The sequence below is a fragment of the Rhinopithecus bieti genome, unplaced genomic scaffold, assembly GCF_001698545.2.
Source record: "Rhinopithecus bieti isolate Rb0 unplaced genomic scaffold, ASM169854v2 scaffold_7724, whole genome shotgun sequence".
Lineage (NCBI taxonomy): Eukaryota > Metazoa > Chordata > Mammalia > Primates > Cercopithecidae > Rhinopithecus > Rhinopithecus bieti.
Window position 1 is genome coordinate 1286268 of NW_016805612.1, and position 27257 is coordinate 1313524.

The 27257-nt window shown below is 38.5% G+C and overlaps 1 protein-coding gene across 1 annotated transcript in view; it reads right to left on the reverse strand.

The window, feature by feature from the left end:
- CDKAL1 (CDKAL1 threonylcarbamoyladenosine tRNA methylthiotransferase) overlaps positions 1–27257 on the reverse strand; it is a 603344-nt gene that overhangs the window by 114671 nt on the left and 461416 nt on the right. The window contains exon 10 of the mRNA XM_017873093.1: positions 11908–11970. Within this exon, the coding sequence (XP_017728582.1) occupies positions 11908–11970 (63 nt within the window). The remainder of the gene's footprint in view (positions 1–11907; positions 11971–27257) is intronic.

Below are 27257 nucleotides of genomic sequence, written 5' to 3' on the forward strand. Positions count from 1 at the left end.
GTTTCACCGTGTTAGCCAGGATGGTCTCGATCTCCTGACCTCGTGATCCGCCCGTCTCGGCCTCCCAAAGTGCTGGGATTACAGGCTTGAGCCACCGTGCCCAGCCCATAGTCATTTATTGATTACTTACTGTGTGCTAGATGCTATTCTAGATGCTTTCCATTGAATCCTTATGACAACCCTCTAAGGCAAGTATTAGCAAATTTCATTGATTCATACTTTCTAACAGAAAGTAAACCAGGGAAATGGAGTTCTCAACAGGAAGAAAGAGGAAGAGAGACGAGGAAAGGAGCAGAGGAGGGGAAGATGGTTGGGAGGAGTGGGAGAGGGAGCGAGGCAAATCCTAAAAACATCAGCTACATCCAGTGAAACTTTTAAGTTAGAAATGAAAGTGTCCATAAGAAATGAAAAGTAAATAATAAAGATATAAATAAGCAGCTTTAAAAAGACACCCCACCACCACCACCTGCCAAGCCTAAACGAATTAGAGATTTCTGTTTTAAGCATTGTAGCTGGATTGTTGTTACACTTTAATGTAATTAAAAGTGGAATAGTCTCCTTTCTTACCTATGTGTCTACCACATAACAATAGCTAAATTCAAACAATGTTGAGTCTTTAAAATTCCTTTACTTTTATTTGACACATACGCATTTAAAATGCCTCTGGAGTTCTTAAAGGCACCCAAAGGCAGAGTGTTGAATAATGGAAAATATTAACAATCATTAGGAGAAGCTGGTTGACTTACTTTCTTTCCAGATGCTAAAATTCTCTAGTTTCCCAATTTCAAGAGTGTTAATGTATATGTTTAAAAGTGCAATAAATGCTAACTGTAATCACGTCTTCTTAATCTTACACGAAAACCCCAGTGAGAATAAATTATTGGCCCATGGAAATACTTTCATCTCACTATTCTTTGTAAACAGAAATCTGGAAATGGTTTTGTGCAACCCTGAATCTGTGTTGAAGGCTGGTAATCATCTGAGAGTGGCCTTTCAGCTGCTGTTAAAAATATTGCTGAGGAAGACAAAGGCAGGCCTGGGGAGCCCAGTCGGCAAACAGCATCAGCCCAAACTACCAATCACAGGACCCTCGACAGTCTTCAAACATGAGCAGCGAAGCAAAAGGAGGAAAAAGCAGTAATAGCCTCCTCACTTCTCTAGTGGATGCTTATGTTCCTTGTTTAAAGCCTCAGCAGCATTAATGCTTCTCAGTACGTCTCAACATAAATAACTTCAGCTACAAATAAGTTATTAATTATATTTTACGATAAAATGTGTCACAGAGAAACAAAGTGTACCTTCTGGGGGTAGGGAGAAATTGGAAAATTCTTCTTCCTGGAAAATATAGTATGGACACTTTTAAATTTAATTTTTCATTGTGCCTTCTGAACAATTTTCCAAACAGGTTCCCCAGGTTAAAACTTTGTCAACATATTTGAGAGAACCAAAGTGAAATGAAACCTTTTTCTTCCTAAATGAACTAATAAAAGTTTGAAAAACTGTATCTGACACATGTGTTAGCCTTTGATGGGGAGACCAGGTGCATTTCTATACAAGGATAGGATTAGGAATAGGAAAAAACTTCCTCAGGTCCTTTGTAGTAAACGAAGGGGAAGTTTTACCATCATTTTGTGTTTCACTCCGTTGTGGGTGCTGTTTGTCTTTCGAGCCTCAATTTGCCCAAGTGGAATGTATAATGCTCATGCAACTAGGGTTTCCAGCTAAAAATAGGGCACACAGCTACATATAAATTTCAGATAAATAACGAATAAATTTTTTTGAGACAGGGGTCTCTCTTTGTTGCCCAGGCTGGAGTGCAGTGGTGCAGTCGCAGCTCACTACAACCACCAGCTCCTGGGGTTAAGCCATCCTCCCACCTTAGCCTCCCAAGGAGCTACAGGCGCCCACTACCACACCCAGCTGATTTTGTAGCTTTTTTTTTGGTAGAGATGGGATTTTGCCATGTTGCCTAAGGTGGTTCTCAAACTCCTGGGTTCAACAGATTTGCCCACCTTGGCCTCCCAAAGTCCTGGGATTATAGGCGAGAGCCAACTGCGCTCTGCAATGAATGAATTTTTAGTATAAATATGTCCCACATATTGCATGGCATATTCCAAAAAAAAAAAAAAAAAAAAAAAAAAACAAACACACACAATTTACTGAAATTTGAATTTAAGGGGGTGTCCTTTGTTTTTATTTGCTAACTCTGGCATATAACAGGTCTTATATATCAAGTAGATGGTGTGCTAGCCCAGTTTGTCCTCTGGATGGGGATGAGAAAGGTTAGGAAGCGCACACTGGTGGGGAGATACAGGAAAAAAACCAGAAGGAGTTGATGGGGCAGGGTATGTATCAAGACCCTGACATCGTCAAGAGAGAAAGAGAATGGGGATACATCTTAACTGGGTGCAAAGACTGATAACCAAGGACACACCCAGGACAACTGGTGGCAGAACAGGTGGTGAGCAGCCCTGGGATGGATGGGAAGTACTCTGGCTCTTGGCACAGTGACGTTCCTCTTTGTCCCTTTGCTAGTTTCTTCCTTATGTTAGTAAATTTCATAGAGGAAGTATATAACCAATGATAGTTGAAACACAGATACTTTTAGGTGTGGTAAATAATCTGAAAATACAGTAACGGCCATATCTATGTAGACCTGTTGATTAATTCATTAATACTTTTATACTGAATGTTAGCAAAGGATTTCATCATGAATGTTGCCTTTTCCCTATTACTGATGTTCCTGGGAGTTCTTGGATAGGGAGGTGCAGGGGAGAGAATATGCTTCTAAGTAGGGTATTCTTAAATGATGACCTGGGAACTTTTCCAATCTCTGCACCGTGACCCCACCTGTCCATAAAAGGCAGTCACAAATGCTGGCTAGTGTCCAGATCAACTGAAGAGGATGGCATCCTGTCTCTTCTCTCTTGCCCTGCTGCCATTTTCCCATCTCCATGTATCATCACTTTAGCTGATTTTCTTTTCAATTTTTCTATGTTTTAGGTTTTCAGCCTCTGGCTAAGCCTATTTCTCTGGCTTGGATATCCCTTGCAGTGTTGGTCCTAAAAAACTTCAATCATTTGGCTGGGACCACTGTGCTGCCAAACTGCCTCAACTCCACCCCTCATGGGAGGGGTGTCAGGGAGAAAAACAAGCTGGATAGGATGCTATTAGAAACCCAGTGCCCAACAGGGCCTACCAGCCACCTGCTAGTCCTTGTGTGGTATAAGCCCTAAGGCCCGGCTTAAATCATGTTTCCTTTGCCCCAGTGCTGATGCTGAATTAATCAGGCTGGGGAAGAGTGGAGGTGAGGGTGGCATTTTTAGGATAAACTTGACTGCTTTATTGTCTACTTTACTGGGTAATCATTTAATGGAGTCCTCAATGCTTTCCTCCTGCCTAGGTCTATCTTCTGTCTCTCCTTATTCCTTCTCACACCTCTATTTCTGTTTTTTTCATTTCTTTTGCTTCTTTTTTTTTTTTTTTTTTTTTTAGAAAGAGAGATAGGATCTTTCTATGTTTCCCCGGCTGGACTGCACTGGCTATCAGAGGCACAATCATTGAGCATTACGGCCTCGAACTCCTGAGCTCAAGAGATTCTCCCACCTCAGCCTACCTAGTAGCAGGGACTATAGGCTTGCACCACCATGCCCAGCCACACCTTTATTTCTAAATAGTTTACCTACTTAGGTTTAATTTGGGGTAAGGGAAAGAAAGGCAGTGGAAGAAGGCTCACTTTGACCTTGAGCTTAAGTTGTGATTGTCAATCCATTGTTCATTAGAACATTTGACACGATTTTCAGCTACTTGAAGCCTAGAAGTGACGAGCACGGACTCCAGAGCTAGACTGCTCTGTAATTTACCAGCATATTCACCTTAGAGTGTTGGTATAAAGATAAATGAGTTATATTCATAGGTAAAGCTTTGAGAATAGCGCTGGTTACATGGTGTGCTTTAAATGGTTGCTTTATTACAAATTAATCATCATAATAAAAGTCTACTCAGATTTCAATCTTTTTGTCAATCCTCAGGGTAACCGGCTGAGCAAAATTCTGGCATTGATGGGTCTCTGGATATATCATCTTAAGAGCACCAAATTTCTGCCATTGGTAAATACCTCCATGCTACCCATCTCTGCAGTTACAGTGAGAAAACAAATTAAACTCATATGTAAAAAATAATGCTTAATTGTTAGAATAATGCCATGTTAAAAAGGCAAAGGGAAACATATAGAGGTATGATATCAAAATTAGGCAAAAAATGTATAGGTATAATTGTTAAACATAATCTGCTACTCAAATCACAAGCTGATGAGGGTTAAAAATGAGAAAAATGCCTTCGGATTAGGTTGGCATTGATGAGGATGCAAGGAAGGGCTAGGGTTACCCTCTGCTGAAGCAGGAAACAGCTCAGCTATGTCTGCATCTTTGGCAACAACTCTATGGTCAGCTTGAGAGGGAAGATACTTTAATAAACAAAAGCACAGATTTTACACCTAAAGAGCGCTCCAGTATGTCCGTATTTCAAGGCTGGGTCATTCATTTGGCTTTAGAGTGAGGATGAGGAAATGGATTTAACACTTATTGAGGTACTGACTTCCCTGTGTTTCAAGGGCATACCCTGAGCATGGTTTTCGTATAAGGACACGTATCAATAAAACAATAGGGAATCTCATCAACTAGACATTTATTCAATTGTTCCTGATATTTAACAACATCCCTAAAATTACTTTTTAAACACTTTTTTGTTTTTGCCAAAGATGAGAAATAGAGTTAAGTGCACAAATGGCTTTGGACAATCTGCTGCAGAGAACTGTTTTAAGCATGGCATAAACATGCCAAATCAATAACTTGTTTCTTTATCTGCATGTGCCATGAAAACCTGGCTATCATAGAGTGCCGGATCCATTAAAAACTGAATTTGCTATTTCCAGACAGCAGATAGCTCAAAGCTCAACAGGGCCAGCAGGCAATAATCCAAACCCACATCTCTCTCTCTAGAAAAACAACTCAAAGCACTCTGTTGCTACATTATGTTTTTCAAAGCACAGGAGATAATGAAGGCTTGACAATACCGTGGCTCTGAGGATTGAGTCAAATGGCCATTATTCTTCAAACAAAAAGAGCTGGGTGAAGTGACTTTTGTAATCTTAAATCACTAGATAAATCTGATTAACAGAGAAATGTAAATCAATAAGTGACATCTGAAATGAAACTGTCCCTTTTACACATTTAAGAAGCTTGACGTCACAGAGACTCCTAGTCTTTGAGGGAAGAAGGGATGGTAGTATAACCCAAGGCTTTTGACATAAATTTTTGCTGTATGCCTCTGCCCAAAGCTGTAGAAAATATTTTACATTTTTATTATATAATAGTTTACTGTACTCTAGTAGATGTGAATTCCCTGTACACTAGCAGATATGAATTAACAACAGTTCTTAAGGTAGTCATAGGAGTGTGATTATTGAAATATGTATCAATATTTTTATCTATTTAATACTACCATTGAAAATTCATTGTACTGATACACTACTTGAAATTATCCCACTCAAGTTATGCCTAGAGCAGTCTTTTATCTTTTCTTTTCTTTTTTCTTTTTTAGAGACAATGTCTTGCTCTGTCATTGAGGCTGGAGTGCAGTGGTGCGATCACAACTCACTGCAGTCTCGAAATCCTGGGCTCAAGCCATCTGATCCTCTCACTTCAGCCTGCTGAAGGCACATGCCACCACACCTGGCTAATTTTTAAATTTGTTGTAGAGACAGGTGTCTCCTTATGTTGTCCAGGCTGGTCTCAAACTCTTAGGTTCAAATGAATCTTCCCACCACAGCCTCCCAAAGTACTGGGATTACAGGGATGAACCACCATACCCAGCAGTCCTTTAAGATAAAAATATATATAAAAATGCCGGGCGCGGTGGCTTCAAGCCTGGTAATCCTCAGCACTTTGGGAGGCCGAGACGGGCGGATCACGATGTCAGGAGATCGAGACCATCCTGGCTAACAACGGTGAAACCTGGCCGTCTCTACTAAAAATACAAAAAATTAGCCGGGCCGTGTGGGTGCGCCCTGTAGTCCCCAGCTACTTGGAGGGCTGAGCAGGAGAATGGCGTGAACCTGAGGCGGAGCTTGCAAGTGAGCCAAGATCGTGCCATGCACTCCAACCTGGGTAATACAGCGAGACCTTCCGTCTCAAAAAAAAAAAAAAAAAAAAAAAAAAAAAAATATATATATATATATAATAAAATCTCAAAGACTAATATTTTATAGCATCTAATTATTTAAGTAAATAATTTGGGGTGATAATGATTCTACTTTCCTCATCTTTTATCTCAAACACTTTTTTTTTTGTCCCTTACCCAGCCATCAACACTTATTCAACCACTCTTTCACTGCTTTTTTTTTTTCTTTTTCTTTTATATATGGGCTCTTGCTCTGGTGCCCACGCTGGAGTGCAGTGGTGCAATCATGGCTCACTGCAGTCTGGACTGCCTGGGCTCAAGAGATCCCCCTGCCTCAGCCTCCCAAGTACCTGGGACTACAGGCACACACCACCACACGTGGCTAATTTTCTTTTTAAAACATTTTTTGGCCAGGCACAGTGGCTCATGCCTGTAATCCCAGCGCTTTGGGAGGCCGAAGCGGGTGGATCACCTGAGGTCAGAAGTTTGAGACCGGCCTGGCTAACATGGTGAAATCCTATCTCTACTAAAAATACAAAAAGTTAGCCGGGTAGGCTGAGGCAGGAGAATTGTTTGAACCCGGGAGGCAGAGGTTGCAGTGAGCTGAGATCATGCCACCACACTGTAGCCTGGATGACAAGAGTGAAACTCCATCTTAAAAAAAAAAAAAAAAAAAAACACCAAAAAAAACACATTTTTTGTGGAGATGGGGTCTTGCTATGTGCCCGGACTGGTCTCAAACTCCTGGCCTCAAGTGGTCCTACTGCCTTGGCCTCCTAAAGTGCTGAGATTACAGGCATGAGCCACCATGTTTAGCCCATTATTTCTTTTATTCAACCACTCTCTGTAGTAATACTTCATTTACCCTACCTCATTAAGAAGCAGCCGTTCCTGAGACTTTTCAAGGTAAGTAAAAGTTATTCCTAAAATACCAATGTTTCTAAAATTCTATTTTAAACAAAACATCTGTTTCTAAATGTAAACTGATCCCAATTAGTTTACCCTAAGACTACTGAAATATATAGGGGTATCTGGGTCTAAATTAAGTGGTCTTGGGCAGCTGTACTTTTGGAGTTCCTCTGTTAATGACTTACAGTTTTTATGGCCTGTCCTTGTTCTCATTTCTTCTTACTAGAGCTCTGAATTCTTGAAGCAATAACCACCCTCTTTTTATCTGCTATTAGTGTTGACTGTGTTTTGGGAAACCAGGCATCAGTTTGAACTGATTTGTTTTAAAAAAAGATTGAATTGTTTGTGGATGAGGGACTGAAGAAGTAATGAGGTGGGTGAGGAGAATTACACAATAATTTTAACAATCTGGGCCCAGATAGACTTTTTTAGAGGTTCTGAGCTGTTTTAAAAAGGTGAGATTGCTGCACAAAAGATGCTCTGGAGGAGAAAAGTGCTAATGTTAGTTTTCTTTCTACTCATAGGCTAACTTACCAAGTGCATAAACACATACATATTTAATGACATATGAATTTGCTTCTAGTTCAGTTGATACATGCATGCATATGTAGAAAAGTAATTAAATAATGAGAATTATCAAATAAAAAAAGAAAAAAAGAAAAGCCCACTTCACCAACACAGGAGCTACATAACAATGTTTCTTCTCAAGTGTGTCTACTGACATGTATATGCAGAAAAATTGTTAATATAACAAGCCACTAAAAGAAAACAAGAAGCCCACTTCACAAAATACAGAAAAATAGTGACTACCTGTTAAAGACTCACTTTTAGTGGTGGAGTGTACATTAATTCATGCGGATTAACTGTGTTTAGAAACTAACTTTGCAGATGTTAAAAACCACTGTAGATGTAAATAAGAACATTTTCCTTCTAAGCATTTCAATTTTTTAGAATAACTTTTCACATTAGCAGATTATAAACATGTGTGTTTGGCTAATAAACCTAGATTTCCCCCTAAACACATAATTCTGATAAAGTCTAAGAAAAAAGAAAGAGAGAAAGAAACAGGAAGACATTTTTTTATGTGCAGAGAAATGTCTTCTTCAGGCCAAGGTCACATAGCCCATGCTAATTTGCATGGTTTTAAAAAAAGTGTTCTAATTATATCCTACTCTAACATACCTGTGATTCATCAAAAGAAAAAAAAAATCAACTCCAGGTTGGACTTTTTGTGACCTGGAAGCTCTCTGGCCCTGTAACCCTCCTTGGTACTTAGTATGGTGTGTTTTCAGAAACCGTAATACAAGTTATGTTTATTAACTGCTTATTAAAATGACAAAGGAAATAACATAATGCATAAAATATAACCAGATTATCCACTAGTTTGGATTACCTTTACTAATGTTCTCTTTTAGAAGGGCAGATAAATGGGAATTAACTTTTGTCAAGCCCTTTTGTATGAGTCTTTATTTATTATAAGAATTCCTGAAAACGACTTAAGAAATGGACATGGAACCAGAGACAACAAACAAAAATGAAATTCTTCTAGTCTCAGGTAACATTTCTTAGTGCAAGAAATAAAGTATTTTCTAAGCCTTATTCTGGGTACACATTTTGCTCTGAGCTTTATTTGCTTTTTGCAACAGCATTTAAGAGAAAACCAACTGACCATTTACAACCTAAACAATGGCTTTGGGGTATGATTAAGAAATGCACCTGGGCTCACTCAAACAACACGTTTGTTTAACCTGGTGACTTTCCTGTGTCTGGGGTCAGGCAGGAGCAATCTTGGTTGGGGGCAGGAAAGAAAAGCAAATATAACTGACTCACTGAGAACAAAATGGTTGCACTAACTACCCTTTGTAATTACAACTGTTTTAACAGTTTCTAGTAGGCAAGGCTATCATTTCAGTGACCCACTGTAATTTGGGATGAAACCCCAGGAAATTATGCCAACTTTGGAATAGGAGTTGCATTTCTGAGTTTACTCAGCATGATGAATCCACTAAAATGCTGACTATCCTTTTTTTGGCATAAACTTACGTCAAGGGGAAAATGAACATTAAAATGAATATAGCTAGAGAGGCAAACTATCACAACATTCACTCCCAGGAGCAGACCATAGTTTATTTTACTTTCTGGATCTTTTTATTATGAAACATTTCAATCATATAGAAAAATGCAGAATAAAATAACGAACACCCCCCCCAAACATCATTTAGTTTTGATAATCACCAACATGTGGCCAATCTTATTTTATTGTACCCTATCCACTCTGCTCTTCAAAATTATTAAAATATATATATATACACACATATCCTTTTAGAGATGGGGTCTTGCTCTGTTGCCCAGGCTGGAGTAAAGTGGTGCAGTCATAGCTCACTGTAACTCGAAATCCAGGGCTCAAGTGATTTTCCTGCCTAAACCTACCCTGGTGGCTAGGACTACAGGTGTGCAACACCATGCCTGGCAAATTTTAATTTTTTTTTTTTTTAATAGAGAACAGAGTTTCACAATGTTGCTCAGGCTGTTCTCAAACTTCTGGGCTCAAGCGATCTTCCTGCTTCAGACTCTCAGCAGGATTACCGGCATAAGCCAATGCACCAGCCTGCATTAAAGCAAATCCCAGACAACTGATGTTGTATTTCATAAAAGCTTCCACTGACAATATATGCATATATTTTCATAAAGATCACTACAGAAATCTCACTGAGCATGAGATGTCTAAACCAACTTTAACCACATCTTGTAAAACATTTTACACTAAAACCTATCTGCCTAGAAAACCAATTTGCTTGAATATAAGTGGGTAATTAAAATGACAAAATAAGTTTAAACAGAACCCTCTATTAATTTATGGGAGGAAAAATAGCAACATTCTCAGATTGGGAAAATAGTGCATGTTACTTTATCCCTATGGTTCTAGTCTTTGTGGACATTCCAATCAATGAGAGACAAGATTAAAAGGAACATGGTTAGATTTGCCTGGATGGAGCTTAGAAGAGTAGGTAGAGGCTACTAAGGGGGCCGGGAGCTGCCTGGAATAAAACTTTTCCATTTTCCTTCACTACTGTACATCCAGAATAAAACAGAATGCCAACCGGCCAAAACTTAGGAGCTTCAAAAGGCACTCATCAAGCAGACTAGCTATTTACAATAATTTATTACCAATCTTAAAGATCAAAAGGAACTCCATGAAGCATTTAGATTCAATTCCTTACTGCCTGATGACTAAGTTGTAGAGGAATGAAGGGAAGCCAAAATAATCTGAGGTGACTTTGATACAATGCCACAAAGGATATGAAGAGGAAGCTGGTAGAAGCTGCAAATGGCTAGGTTCCATTAAGAGTTCTAATAAAAGAATGGAATTTCCCTTAACTGCGAATTTAAAAATGTTAGAAGTGGGCGAAATTTAGACAAGCCAGGCAAAACCTGTGATTTGCCATTGCCTTTTTATTGTTGTTGTTAAATGTTAACTTTAGCCACTGCTGCACTTATGTTCATTAAGTGGCTTCGTCTAAAAAAAAATGTAACGTTACCTTCAGAAATCTGGCCAATCTCATTCCTTTTGCTGTTGTATTACTTATCAGCCTGCTCCTTCTGTCTGCATTGTCAGACACTATTGGCTCTCTCAATCTCTTTCAAACAAATTGCTGCATTCTGCAATGTGATTGATTTAGCTTGAAAAATGTAACTTGGAATGAGATAATTTTTAGTATTACATATCACCATGGTCACATGAAGCATAAACATCTCTTTTACAAGTTTTTGGTGCTTAAGTCAATTGGTCACTATAGAAACACTAGAAGCTAGTGTTTCAAATCCTTTCAACTTCTATGAACTGGCACAATTTTTCCCTCCTGAATCCAGACATCTCTGTATTTTCAACCGAGGAAAGTAGTTTTCACACTACTTATTTTGGCTAGTTAAAAAATCCCTACCACATGTCTCCCTGTAAATTCATAGATAAAGATTTAAGTTTATATTAGCATTTCAACTGTGCACATTTTTTGTTTGCTTCTGAAATCACCTCGAATTAACAGATTTACTGGAATCTTACATGGTTTAGAAGTTTTGCGCAAGTCTCAGAAACCTTGTAATCTATTTCCCCATGAAGATGTGGTGTTAAGCATTTTCTTAAAAATGGCTACACATTTTTTTCTTTTTAAAAGAGTCCTTATCTTTTACAAATATATTGTAAAATACTTGCAAGTGAAAAGATGTCTAGGAATTCTTCAAATATGAGGGATGGAGAATGTAGGGTATAAATGAAACAAGACTGACTATGAATCTATGAAGCTGTGGGATGGGTACATGGGGGTCGTTATGTTATTTGGTCATTTTCTGTGTAGCAAAGCTCTAGGCAGTAGATATTTCAGTTATAATGCTAGGTACTAATTTTATTAGGATTTTATTTAGAAAATAACTTTCTATCAGGAGCAATGAAGAATCAAGTTTTACAGTCAGCATTTCAATTATCTTTACCAATCCAAAACCTAAGTTCCTCCAGTATAGCATTCGGAAAGAAAACACAAAACCCAACCAAACAAAATATACCCCAAAATGTATCTTTTCACTGTCTTTGAGATTGCAGTGCCAATATATAACTAGATTTCAATGTGAATAAAATATAATTATTATAGCTCAGAAATATAACATTTCTGTTTTCTTTAAAAGGGATAAAGAGCTAAAAAATTTAAATTGAAATATAAATGTAATTGGCAAGTGTATTTCATAATCACCGTATGTTGGTGAAAATTGTACTATACATTCGGAAAGACTTTAATACTTAATATGCTATTAACATGCTTCTCTTACCTTGTGATTATATGGACTGTAAGAATGAAATACCCGAGAAAGATCTTTTGTCCTTTGCTTTTTCTGTGAAAAGAAAAAACAAAAACAACATACAAACAATTCAGTTGTCAGCAGATAAAAAATATACGTGTGTATATATCTCTACATATATAAAGATACTATTTTTTTTTTTAGAGATTCTTCTTTTGTGGAGGCTGAGGAGACACAGGGATGCAATTAAAAACCAAAGTCACTTTACGGTTATGTGGGTCATTGTCACAGAACAACCAGGTGACCTAATCCTAGAAGATTTCATAACTAAAACACTAATCATCATCAAAAACTGTATTTGAAAATACATAAAATACATATCTAAGACTAAAATGAAGAAAAAACTGAAAAAGAAAGAAAATTTAATGCACAGGCACTTCTGTTTTCGTTGTAATACCAACTGCTGTTACTCAGAATTGGGCACAGACATTCATTCATTGAAACGATACGCCTCCTTCAGGCTTCCTGGTTACGGCTTGGGTCTGTCTGCTTGAGCTTGCAGCTGTGAGGATACCTTTATTGTGTCATTGCTATATAGCCTAGGTACCTTGCGTGGTGTTTTACACACAGTAGGTACTCAATAAATATTGGCTAAGTTAATGAATAAATGAATGTATGAGTTATACAGGCATATAACCTTAATATCTGTAATGATGACACATAAGCCTCATAGATTAGTTATGAAGAGAAGGTTCTTTTGGCCAAGCATGGTGGCTCATGCTTGTAATCCCAGCACTTTGGGAGGCCGAGGCAGGCGGATCACTTGAGGCCAGGAGTTTGAGATCAGCCTGGCCAACATGGAGAAATCCAGTCTCTACTAAAATTACCAGAAAAATTAGCCAGGTGTGGTGGTGGACGCCAGTAATCCAAGTTACTCAGGAGGCTGAGGCAGGAGAATCGCTTGAACTTGGGAGGCAGAGGTTGCAGTGAGCCAATATTGTACCACGGCACTCCAGCCTGGGTGACAGAGGGAGACTTCATCCCCTACCCCCCCTCCAAAAAAAGGGAAGGCTCTTTTCACTTCTAATGATGTGCTCTTCTTAAGCTGAACCCAGGCATTACATGAGTCCCCTCTCCATCCCCTGCTCCTGGGTGTGTCTGTGGCAAGCAAGAAGTATGAAGTTCTCTTACTACAGCCAATTAGTTAATATAAAAGTGGCTTTTTTCTCATCCACTGTGATCCCTGCCCCATAACCACCATGAGCAATTTGTGTATGGGTCTGAATCTTCTATGCATACACACACACACACACACACACACACACACACAGATTACCACTGCTTTCAAAGAAAAGAGATTATTCTATGTACAGCTATCCCTTAGTACTCCCCATAGATACCAAAATCCACTGATGCTCAAGTCCCTTATGTCAAATAGTGCAGAATTTGCATATAACCTATACACATGCTCTTGTACGCTTTAAGTCATCTCTAGATTGCTTAGAATATCTCATACAATGTAAATACTATGTAAATAGTTGTTACACTGTATTTTATGTGTATTATTTTCAATGGTACTCTTATTATTGTTATTATTTAGAGACAGGTTCTCACTCTGTGGCCCAGGCTGCAGTACAGCGGTATGATCATCGCTCACTGCAGCTCTGAGCTCCTGGGCTCAAGTGCCCCTTTTGCCTCAGCCTCCTACCTGGGATCACAGGCGTGAGACACCAAGCCTGGCTGTTCTTTTAATTTTCTACATATTTTGATGCCCTGTTTGTTGAATCCACAGATGTGGAATTTGCAGTTATGGAAGGAAGACTATACATTGTTCTGAAATTTACTTTTTCCACTACACAATTTGTCCTGGCAAAACTTCCTTAGTTGTACGTACAGATCAGCAATTCTCTAAAGGGAGTTTTTCAAAGTTTTTGACATCCAAAAACTTTACAAATGCAAACTTTTCTGTAATTCATTTCAGTTTTTTAATATAATCATAATCTTTGCACAAACATCTTTGCCAGTCTGAGTGTATTGAAAAATAATAAATTATGGAAGTCCAGTTTCAGGATCAGACAATACACACATGTATTACCTTAACTGGTAAAGTCAAATTACCTCCTCCCCACAAATATTGCACCAATTTGTCCCCCTCAGCAACAGTGAATGAGAGAAGGGATCTCAGCTTAAGTTGGTAATTCTTAAGAATTTCTCTCTTCCATTTAAAGGTTAGAATGTTTCTAAATTTACAGAGGCAATCAATGTTTTTAGAACAGATATTGAACATTTTCCTAGCTGGCAATAACAGAATTTATTTCTTGTCCATCATAGGTTAGCCCATAACTACATCTTGAAATTCTGTCACACAGGTGGTCTGTTTGTCCTCAACACTGCCCCTGTCTTGCTTCTGTTTCTACTCTGATGTTATTCCAACTGCCAGGAGACTGCTTCTGTCTTCACTTGTGAATGAATCCTTGACTGCTATCCTGTGTTCTAGGGAAGTATCTTCTACCTCCTCTAGTGTCCTCAAGGACACAGCTATTATACCTCCCCAATGCCGCAGACCCCTGCCTAGCTCTACATAATCCTCTGCATCTCCTTAGTTAAGCAGTTGGACCCGATATTAATAAGCACCTTGTAAATAAAATCATTTGTACATACTCATAGTATGAGTTTCCTTGTAGATCAGTTTCCCTATTTCAGAGCTGTCTTTGAAGTCACAATTCCAGTGGCAGTCCTTCAAACCACCTGGCCTTGTTGCGACCATCTGACACCCACTGAAAAGTCATCTCTCCTGCAGCTCTGTCAAAATTCCTGCCTCCTCTCTCCACCTCTGAGCAGTGCTTCTGACCACCAAATTCTAAAGTAATTTAACACTCCCTTCCCCTGGAGAGCAAAAATATATCAGTAAGATGATTGGAAACAGTTCCTGTGGCTAATGAAATGTTAGTTCTGTGAGCCTTGGAATCTGCTTTGAACAGGTCATTTGCCCATCAAAATTTCATTAGCTTATAATTTTTTCTTTTCTTCGCATATACCCACTTATTCGGTGAAACAGTTCTTGGCTTATACTTCAATCAGAAGAAAAATGATGGAGACTAACACTTCCTTTGTTAAGAGACTTGATATAAAACACTGGGGAAAATATTTTCAGAAAGGAAATTATGCTAGATAAAATAAAATAGGTAGCATATCAGTATTAAACTTAGGAGGTGCCCCAAGAACTGAAGCTTATCAGAAATGGCTGAGTGACCAGCTTGCATTGGCAGGTGGAAAAGGATTATTCAGAAGTTGTTTTGTGTGACCTAATGTAGGTTTTGATTTTACTTTGATGGCTAACACTTACACATGCTTTTTATCCTAAGTACCTCAGTTTTGGGAAATAAATGGAGGATAACTAAATAACACTATGCATATTAGCCTCAAAGACCCAGTAAAGAAACAATGCCTTTTCTGACAACAAATTTATTATATACAAATACTGTGAAGTCTTGGCATATTGAAGGTTATAGGCATCCACCCAGTTAACTGAAAACCACTGCTATTCTTCCTCTGAGATCAGTCACACAACCCAGTGGAGTATCTTCTGGAATCCAGAACAGGGGTTGGCAAATTATGGCCCCACAGACAATCTGACCCGCTGCCTGTTTTTATTTTTTAAAAAAAGTTTTATTGAAATGCAGCCACAAATCCTAAAGTACTTACTATCTGGCCCTTTATAGAGAAAGGTAACCACCCCTGATCTAGAATCTCTATCCCTGACCATGTCTACTTCTGGAAGTCATCCCTTAACTCCAAACCCCATGAACAACTAACTGTCCTGCAAAATTCCTGGCTCCTTCTATTTGCTCAACGGACAGTTCCAAGAGCCAATCGTAACCTATATACTGCAACATTGGGATGAATGTACCAAGCATAATAACAATTAGCTGCCTTGTTTTCAGGATATTTCCTCAGTGCTTCTATGTACAGGCAAAAAATATTCCCAGTGGCTTTCTAGAGCATGCTGAAATAGATATGGGGCTTTCAGAGCCGTCTGTATTCACACTGTAACTGCTGATGACAGAAGCTCTGAGAAGAAATCATTTACTAAGTTCTAGCACTAAAGCCAAGTAAGTTTCATACACAAGTAACTAAAACACGGCCATTATTACTAGTGAGCCAGTTTCTCCTATGTAGGCAATGTTAAGAGAACTACTCTACAAAACCTGTCGAGCCTTGCTATCAGCAGTTTTAACTGAAATGAAAAGCTGAGCCAAAAATGGAATAATTAGGTATTTTCCTATTGCATCATAGCGTATGCCTAAATTACCTCCCAGTTTTTAGCCTGTTAAAACAAACATCTCAGTCATGCAACCACCTGTTAGTTCTCCAAATGTTTAAAAAGTAAACATGTTAAACAAGTTGTGTGATGGACTTGTAACAAGGGTGGCCAGAGTACAGTGAGTATGGCAAACATTTTTCCCCAAATTGTACAAGGTACCTTCAAGGTACCTTCATCATTAATCCCAAGGTACAGGCCACAGAGATGAGAGGATATTTAAAAGTAATTACATGCTGTGTCCTGCATTCTATGTGGGCTGCCGTGGGTTTAAAAAATGAGGCAGTATGCATGTTTGGTAAAACTTCTAGATTCCCGAGAAGCTGAACCTCTGTAATCTTCATCTTACAGGCACTTCATAAATTGCTTTCATATTCCACTCTCCAAGGACAGAAAACACTGATGACCTTTTTTTTTTTTTCTTCTTATACTCATGTTTCAACTCCTTTACAGACAAAACCAAACAAAACTAAAGACCCCAAGTGAGTATTTTTAACAGTTCAGCTTTCCAGACAATGTAATCATTTCAATTTTTATCAAAGATACATAACAGAGCTCAGTTCTGAAAGAGGCTCCGCATGTTATAACAGCTTGTATTCTGAATGTGAGGTTATACAACCAATCAAATTTTAGCAGTATCCACGAACTTAACTTCTTTTGGTTCCCCAAACCAATTCAATGCTTTCTGTATCCATTCTCTAGTTGTTGATTAATGTTTTCCCAAATAAAATGGTGTTATTATAAGGAAAAGCTATAATAAGACTATGGACTTCATTTCTACATACAGAGTCTTAAAAACGATAAAGCCTACAAGTTTTCAAAGGGTTTGATATGTTTAAGGTATATTACAATACAATTTAAATGTTCTGCAAGCCTTCATCATACTTTGTGGTAAGAAGCCAAAGGAGCAGGGTTGAGTTTCAGCATGCTGCATTTTTCCTGCTCCCTTTCTGGTAGAGAGCCTAAGTAGTTAGCCTGTAACTGGCAGGTAGCAGAAAGGCAGGAAGAAAAGATAAGGAACCAAGGCAACTCACAAACTGGACAATCAGGTTCGGAATAGAGTCACACAGGAGTGCCTGAGGCAAAAAGGCAATGGTGGTCTAATGGGGACCAAGAGTTATGCCTGAAAAAAATTCCAAAAGAGACTGGAGTGCAATTCCAGGTAATACATGCTAGGGCTCCAGCACTGGTGAGTTACTACATGACAGAAACAGACAGTAGAAGTTAGAAAACTACATCCTAAGGCAAAAAGGCTTAAAGAGCCAAGAGGTGCAAGATGAAAACAACAAGTGACTGAGGGTCAAGGGGTCCTTGGTGAAGAACTAGTCAGGAACTGGGAGAGTCACGCAGAGAACAAGGGCTTACTAAGATGCAATAAGAGACACTGAAGTCAGGGATAGGAAATGAAGAAGCCAGTAAACACTGAGTGCAGTGAAGGTGTTAACTACCAAGGATGTGGACTGAGGCTAAGTCAGGTCTGATGTTTACCTTGGGAACTTCCTGCGGGGGTGGGTTCCAAAATAAGGGTGTGGGCAATGCTGGGCCCATTACATTCAGTCAGCAATGTGACAGCATTTGGTTGAAGAAGGAAAATGTTATTTCTGATGGGAGAGTTCAGTGTTTGATAAAAGCAAGCATAAAAGAACTGATTCCATAGATAGATTATGCTTTTATAGACTATAAGGAAGAAGACTGAATATAGGTACATGGAGAGAGAGAGAGAAGAGGGAGTACCTAGTTGGGCTGAAGAAATGGCTAAATGATTAGAACACACAATGCAAAAAATACAGTGACAAATGATCCAATTTGTGCTTCAGAAAGAGCTTCCTAATGGTGTTAAAGATAAAGCCCAAGTGGGACAAAGGCAAGAAGCTGAAGACAGTAGGAGAGGCTGTTGCAAAATCACTCAGAAAAAAATAACACCTTAATTTAAGCTAGGGGCAAGGGGAGAAGGTGGGACAGATTAACAGCTGGGAGGCAGGATGGACAGCTCTTGGTAACTGATTAGATAGGAGCACAGAGAGGGATGAGCAGAAGAGGACTCCCAGGCTACTGGCCCAGATAACCAAACAGGAGAAGTACCCTTCATTGACAGAAGAATCTAGACTGAGACGGGTTTTGGAGACTGGGGGGAAAAAGGATAATTCAGTTCTGAATATAGGGCAGTTGAGGAGGCTGTTAGACATTTGGAGAGAAAATAAGAAGGAAGTTAGATATAAAGGACTTGGGAGTCATGAGCATATTGGTGCAATTTAAAGCAGGATAGGGATGGGATCACTCAGGGAGAATGTAGAGCGATGGAGGCAAGAAGATAAGAAGATTGAGGTTAAAATCCTAGCAAACAATAGCTGTTTGGTCTTGGGCCAGGTATCTGCTCTGTACTTCCTATATAAAATGAAGACGCTAGATTTGGCCACTGCTTCTCAATCCTTGTTGCAGGTTAGAACTATTACCGAATCTTTAAAATATACCAAAGCTTCAATCCTAATCCCCAGTGACTCTGATTTACTCGGTCTTCTGGGGCCTGGACAAAAGTGTATTATTTAAAAGCTCTCGGGTATTTCCAAAGTGTGGCCAAAGATGAGAAACACTAGTCAAGATGATCCCAAAGGTCTCTTCCAACTGTTAGCCTCTATGATTCTGGATCGGTTCCCCACTGTCTTTCAGCTACTGCCATTCTGTGTTCTGAATTCTATCAGTCATTTTAATCTCTGTATTATGCCTGCAGCTTTGCCTTATTTCTTGACCTCTTCCTTTCCATAAAAGAATGGACTCTTTATGTAAGAATTCCTCTGGGGCACAGTAAGGCTGTGGCTGCAGTACAACCTACTGCTGTATATTTAGTTCCCTAGCTGGTAAGTGCTTCTGAAAAATAAATGGAAAGCTAACTTAATACACTGGACTTTTTATTGTGTTATCAATGTGTAAAGCATCAGAAGCTTAATCAAAAGTACTTGAGAATATCAGCGCTCAATCACAATCTCACTTTTATATTATACATATTTTGATAGTGTCCCTAAGATGATAATACTCATTTAAGATCAATGAGAAGAAGGGGAAAAAAAGTCCCTGGAATTTAAACCATGAATCTCAAATTTTAGAAATCAATTATAACATCAATGATGTGAAATACAGTTAGTGATAAAAAAAAATCCCAAAATACACAGTGAAACAGGTAAACTCTTCAAAATCTCATCTGCTTTTCCTTCATAAGGCACATATAATACTTCCTTATTCTTTTATGAGAAATTACTGTGAGGGTGGCAGGGAAAACAAAGAACAAGAAGGCTGTGGCTCTATTCCATATATATTTTTTACCCCTTACTCTCTAGGTAGGTCTGCAAAATAACTAAGATGACCATAAATGCTTTTGACTGTTGTCTTGAATCCATTTACAGCAGATTCAAGGAAAGTTATCAGAGTCTTCAGTTTCTCCCATATCCAAGTGGTGGGGGCACAGAGTAAGCATTTCTTAGAGGACACCAAAACAGCAGACTTCTCTAAGAGTGGAAGTTAGAAAATAGGTAAGTGAATTTGTTCACCCAACTGTAATGATATTCAAATAAAATAACCAAGCAAATGTGGAAATGTATAGCTGATTTTAAATCACAGTAGATATCAGTGGGAAATACTTTTTTTTTTTTTTCAGCCTTATGGTTTCTAAAATAACCTTAGAGGAAGGAAGTTGCAACCATCAGCCTCTCATTTTCACAGGGGACAGGGAGTGGGGGTGGTAGAGGAGCAGGCACCATTTATCCTGGCAGGTCTTTAACTAGGCAACAAATGCTGAAGAAAATGCAAAGAGAAAATTCTGTGTTAATTCAGTGATGTGTGACAAAATAAAATGTAGGTTGCCATACCTTCTCCTATCAACCTTATTTTATTTTCTAAAGAGAACATTTCTTTGCAAGGAAAGGTCATTATTTGGTAACAAAGGCAAGGCTAGCACATGAGGAAAGCAAGAGACTTAACTAATTTATAGTAGTAAGTGTTGCCAAAATGATTAGCCTTTACTGGCAGTTAGGCCAGAAACAGCCTTAAAACATAGGTCAAATCCCTGCAAAATAAAAAGACAAAGTCAAAGGGCAGTAAGTCCACCACAATGGTTCATTCAAACGTCCTTTGTCTGACAACTTCTGGGTACTCAGAAGTAGCCCACAAGAACACGAGTTGCTATAAATCTCAATTCAATATCACTAACCTTCACTCTGCCCTTCTAACTGACCACAATTGTTAACTGTATGACCTATATGGATTATTATAGTATTGTTTCCTTTCCTGGACTACCTGTGTCCAATCTTCACCCTCTAAATCAATGGTTGGCAAAATATGACCTGTGGGCCAAATACTACTGGTTGCCTTTTGTACAGTCTGTAATTTGTTTGTACATTTAAAAATGGCTGAAAAAAAAAAAAACGCAAAAAGCACAAGAATATTTGTGACATGTAAAAATTATATGAAATTCAAATTTATATATATAAAGTTTTATTGGAACACAGCCATGCTCATTCCTTTATTAACATTGTCCATGGTTGCTTTTCTGCTATCATGGCAGAGTTGAATGGTCGCAATAGAAAATGTACGGCCTATAAACCTGAAAATATTTACGATGTGGCCCTTTTTTAGAGTTTGCTAACCCTTGCTCTAAACCCTTGGTTTGCAACCCTGGCTGCAAATTGGAATCACCTGGGGCTTTAAATAATACTGAGGTGTGGGTCCCAGTGCCGGATATCCTAATTGATACAGGGTGCAGTCCAGGAGTCGTGTTTTAAAACTTTCTCTAGGTGATGCGAATGTGAAGCCAGAGTTTAGAACCTTTGTTTAATCACCCTTTACTGGGGCCACAGTAAGCTTTATAATGCATGGTCAACTAATGGCATTCTTCTGTTTAGGACTCCCTACTGCTCGGAGAATCAAATTTCAAGTACTGCATTCAAGCTTGTCCCAGTTTTCCAGCTAACACCAAAGGCAATGTCTTGTTCCTTAGAGACCCTGCATTTTTCTGACTCCACATCTTGCTAATGCTACTCTCTCTGCCTGGAATGCCCTTGCCACCATCTCCATGTATTAAATTCATTCCAAAGGGCCCAATTCAAAGATCACTTCTTCCATGCAGGATCCTCCCAAACAGAAAGAGCCCACCTATGTACTTCCAGAGATCTCTTCACCACTTTCATGGTGAGTTAACTCCACCTCGAAGAAAGAAACCATGTCTCGGTCATCTGGATAGCATCCCTTCCTTCAGTAACACTTTATTCAAGTGCTTTGCATATGGGAGATGGCAAAACAAAACAAAACAAAACAAACAAACAAAAAACCTGTGTACCCCTTTAAGTTCACATTTCAGTTTTACCTTCATTGAAACTTCTAGTTCTTCAAACTATCCATTCAGGTCACCTTTTCCCTCCGGGTTCTAAATTCAGACACAAAACTTCAATCTATTTCTTGTCAGTAACCTGAGCTTCCACATTGCTTTGTCTTTCATTCCCCCTACAATCTCCCACTCCCACCTTATATAGTTAAATCACTCAATCCCCGAGCACCTGGGGACTTAGGCCACCTCAGCACTACTTGGTCATTCCTCTGTGAGTAGACATTCAATTGCTGTTTCTATTCCTCATAAAAGCCTCCCAACCAGTTTCTGTCTCCATTGTCATCCTTTATATATAAAATCCATTCGTCAAGCTCTAAAACTTAGGTGATTAATTGAATGACATATTCATTCGACACATTTACTGTGTGCCCACTGTGCAGGCATCATACTAGTGAGACAGAAAGAAAGCTGGATGAGGCCACTGGACTCAATAGAGCTTTCAAACTAGTGGGAAGAAATAATTACTATACTTAACCAAGCAAGCAGGTACACAATAAGTGCATAAATGTTTGTTGGATTAATTCCAAAAGTTCTGAATATTGACATTTGGTATTAACACTGCTCACCAGATTACTAAGGCAAATGCAAATTTTTGTGCTGGATGGAATTATTACTTTTATAACTATAAATAGTACTTTAAGACAATAATTGTAAAAATTCCGGAATTTGAAACATGTTTCCCAGGGATTTTGCTTTAAGTCCATTTATATTCAAGGCATGAATTTCTTTTTAGTATGTTTGCACTCTCATAAAGATTGCTCCTTTCTCCAATGACAAGTTCCATAGAGAACAGGGGAATGACAGCATTTAGTATCTTTTGTTGAGAGAAAAATATTAGGAAAGAAAAAAATCAACAGCTATATAGCATGGTTAACCCTTACCTTAAAAAAGTAAGTAAATAAACAATCAATTACAGTCCAGAATGTAGCGAGACAACTGATTTGCTGTTCACATATACAGATATTAGGCACTAGTTTTTTTTTTTTTTTTTTTTTTTTTTTTTTTTTTTATGAGATAAGAGTATTGCTCTGTCACCCATGCTGGAGAGCAGTGGCACACTCTAGCTCACTGCAACCTCTGCCTCCCAGGTTCAAGCCATTCTCCTGTCTCAGCCTCCCAAGTAGCTGGGACTACAGATGCCTGCCACCACGCCCCCTTCTTTTTGTATTTTTAGTAGAGACAGGGTTTCACCATGTTGGTCAGGCTGGTCTTGAACTCCTGACCTCAGGTGATCCAACTGCCTCAGCCTCCCAAAGTGCTAGGATTACAGGTGTGAATCACCACGCTGGGCTGAAGACACTAAGTTTTATAACATACCCAAATAACTGAGACTACAAGAATAAATACTGTGTCCCCATCAACGTCCTCGCCCCTTTGAATATCCCGAATCTAAACTATTTGATAAAGCAAAGCAAATAGGGCTTAATCCAAATCTTTTGAATTTTACTTTCCAATAATTTTAGTATTTCTGGATACATTCTTGATATAAATATTACCAATGCATGAAGAAGTTTCAGTTATTTCTAAAATTTAAAATGTTCCTTTAACATATGACAAGATAACTATTCTCGCACTGCTATTTTAGAAAAATTAGCAGTTACAGTGCTAAAACTCTCAAAGTCTGTCCCATCCTCAAAACCCAGCAGATAGTGTGGGGCAACAAATTCACTGCTATCTATGTGCTACACTGTTTTTCATTTTGTTTTCAAAGTTCAAATTAGGAAGGGTGACAACAAGTGGTTTTATTTCTTTAATTTTTTTACTATTTGCTTAATAATAATAATGCCTGATACCAATAAATTATTTTGGTAAAGACAGACAATATAATTAAACAAAAAGTTAAAAAAGGAAGTTATGTTAGAGATATAACTATGAGAGAGTAACACTGTGCAACTGGATAAAGTAAATGCAGTGTGAGTTTTGCTAATTAGTATCCTGGAGTTCTATGTATTTCTATATTGTCATTAAGTTATTTCTCTTCCTTTTATTTATGGAGAGATGGTAACGTGCCTTTACTGAATCTAACATTCAGTGAGTCTGAGCTTGAGCCCAGTATTGTGAAAACAGAGTCTGGATCTGCACAAACTCTATTAATGCTCAGAGCCTCATATCAGCTTCCAGATGCTAATCCACATCGCACCCAAGGGAAAAAGTGATGAGAAAAGAATGGAGAAAACGAAATTTCTCTGACCCACAGATAAGCTGCTATAGAGTTCTAAAAACTGATCAAAGCCAATGCATCTCCCTCATGACCCTGAATAACCCCTGGTGTCACCCCATTTGAAGAGAAGCTTGAAAATTGTTCTCTGCCAGTTATTGCTGCGTCTCTAGATAAGCCCACAACTCGTTTTTATGATGATTCCTCGACTGGGACCTGGAAGGTCAGACATGACAATGTAGGTTTGATAACTCTCCTTTCTACATCTAATTTAGCACCTACTGTAAAAAATCATTTCTATCAGCAATGCACCCATCACTGATATCTCTCTCTGCCCCATCAAACCAATAATAAGAGTCTAAAATTCATTTCAGGGGTGGCTGGGCTTTTTGACCTATCTTCTCCTCAAGTACTGTGTCAAAATAAACTTATTTTGTTCCATATATTAAACATACACATTTTCTTTTTTATCTTTGGCCTTTATGACAAAGGAGGCTTTATTTGATAACCAGAAAGCAATTTAATATACAGCTCAATCTTCTCCATTCTCTCATCTTTATGTCACTTCAGAAATCAGTCGATTCTTTTTTATGTTGTAGAGCAAAGGATACTTCAGAGATAGCCAGTGGATGAAAATTTCTGAAGTTGGCTCTTTGCCAAGCAACACTGTCAGCCATCAGCAGGAGGGGTACAGGTATCTATGTGTGTAGGGGGAAGAGGGGGGTTGGGGGTAAAGGCGGGCCAAGAGGCTAGGAAATTACAGAAGAGCAAAGCAAGAGTAAAATAAAGTAGCTGAGTTTCCCCCTGCACCCATTCTAACACCTAAAACAACTCTAGTTATATATAATTTATGTTACATAATCACTCTTTCAGAAATCAACCCATGTTCACACAAGCGGGAAAAGGATGCCCAAACAGTGTAGGTTTCTGTATCAAATGACAGGCCTGGCCATTTTAAGTAACAAGCAACCAGGCAGAAAGTGATGCTTCAGGTCCACTATCATAGACCTCCTGAAGGTTAAGTCCCACTATTCTTCATTCATCCTCTCCACACTTTCAGGGGCTTAGCCTGTGCCTCTCCACTCAGCCTTGGGATACTGCTCTCCCATCCCTGCCAACCTCATCTCCACCTTTCTCTCTTTTCCTTAACTCTTCAGAGAGACATAACGAAGAAGCAAGAGGTCCTAACCATGCACTTATTGCGTATACTGTATGCTTTCTGTTTTCTCATTGGAAGCGGATCCTAAGGTGTTTTTTAAAAAAGTCAGTTGGTTTAACACACAACATGTTTAGAATGTAAAACACACAACATGTTTAGAATGTAAAATCACAGGAGTATCTTAGAAGAGCTCAATGAACTATCTGTGATAATTTTAAAGGAGTTATGCTTAAAGTAAGTTTAATCAGCGTCAAAGTCCAAACATTCTTTTGACACAGATAGTGCTTTATATTTTCAAACTGTAATAACTATATTTTAATAAGCATTTATTAATTTTAAAGATTTGAGTATCTGCTCTGTGTATTTTATTAGTAAATTAAACCCCATCTCTTTACCCATTGTCTGGATCTATCGGCTTCTTCTATCACTGACAGCCAAGACCATAAACATCTTTATTTTTATGTTTTAAATTCCTGGGCAACTTAGAAGTTCTTTATCATTCTATTTATTGTAGAGGAAGCTACATGTTCTTTTGTTTCTTTTCAGCTCTAGCATCTTTTAGCTCTTTATTTTCATGTACACCTAAATAAGATTCTATTTTGGAGAGTTTGCCTATTTTGTGTATGTTGTTTGTTTTTAGCAACTCTGTTAATCTTAAACCCCCTAAAGCATCTGCTTATTTTTTCAGTTTTTTTCAAAATCAGTTATCCATGTATATGATCTAAGAACCAACCAGCTCCACATAGCTTCCCAGCTTCCCTTTCCCATTTCTGCTTCTTTAGAAGTAACCACCATTTCTGCTTCCTTAGAAGTAAATACCAAATTTTGGTATTTACCTCCATATTGCCAAGTTACATGTCATTTTAGCTAATGGTAATTTTTTACTACTAGATACTATCTCCTAACTTCCCTCTAGGGAAGATGAGCTTGCATTCCCTCCCCTGCCCACTCTATGTGTATATTTCTTACCTCCACTTCCCATGGTCATACACATGCTATTCAGATTTTACCCATGTCATATCTAATTATATTTTCTTGTCTGTATATTTTGTTTTCTCTGGAGTTGAATAGTCATTTAAACAATATGCTTGATGGACAAGTGCAGTGACTTATGCCTGTAGTCTCAGCACTTTGGTAGGCCAAGGTGGGAGGATAGCTTCAGGCCAGGAGTTTGAGACCAGCCTGGACAAGATAGTAAGACCCTGTCTCTACAAAAAAAAAAAAAAAAAAAAAAAGCCACGTGTGGTGGTGCACCTACAGTCCCACCCAGCTGGAGGCTAAGGTAGGAGGTGGGAGGATTACTTGAGACCGGAAGTTCAAGGCTGCAGTGAGCCATGACCATGATCATGCCACTGCACTCCAGTCTGGAAGACAGAGAGGCCCTATCTCAAAAAAAAAGAAGCTTAGTTAGTTCTCTATGTCTTTATGACCAATTCAATCCAAGTTCTCTTCCACTTATCTAAATCACCTCTCAAGAAGTACATTCACAATAAGCATTCTATCCTTTTCATCTTCTTGAAGAAGTTTCCTCTGGACCTTTCTGGCACATTCTGGTTTAATCTGTCTATTCTCAAGCTCTGATACATGGCTGTCCCATTTACTACCATCCTGGAGGTTTCGCTCACCTCTCATCTGTGCTGAGTCTGCTGTTTCCTTTATCCCACATCTTTGTATCTTCTTTCTTAGCTTACTCTCTTGTGTTCATGATGTCCAAAATTCTCTAAAGGCTTCCTGAGAAAGGAGTATCCTGAAATCTGATGAATACTTTGGTGGGTACAAAATTCTAGGATGAAAAGCATTTTTCTTCAAAATAGGGAAAGAATCACTCATTTCTTCTCTGGGTGCTGTTGATAAGTTTGAAGTCAATTTGAAATTTGAGTCCTGGTCCTTTGAATGTGACCTGGCTTTTCTCTCTTGTCTTGGCATGGGTGTACATTTCATCCATAATGCTGGGTCCGTGGTGATCACTTTCAGTCTGTTAATTCATGTCCTTCAGTCATTAGAAATGTCCTTGAATTATGTATTGCCAATTTCTTCCTTTCTTTGTTTACTCTGTTTTGGAATTACTATTATTTGAATGTTGGACGCTTCCCGGATTGGTTCTTTGATTTTTCTATATTTTTCCTACTATTTTTCATCTTGGGTTTTTTGGTTCTACTTTCTCTACTCTAAAGTAGAGATTTTCTCTACTTTAACCTTCTAATTCTATTGAATGTTTACCTTTGCTACCATGTTTTTAATTTCTAAGAATTCTTTTTTGCTCTCCCAATCACTTTTTTGAAGATGTCTCAATCTTATTTCATGAATAAAACATCTTCTCTCATTTATCTGAGAATATCGGTAACTTTTTTTTTTTTTAAGTTTTCTT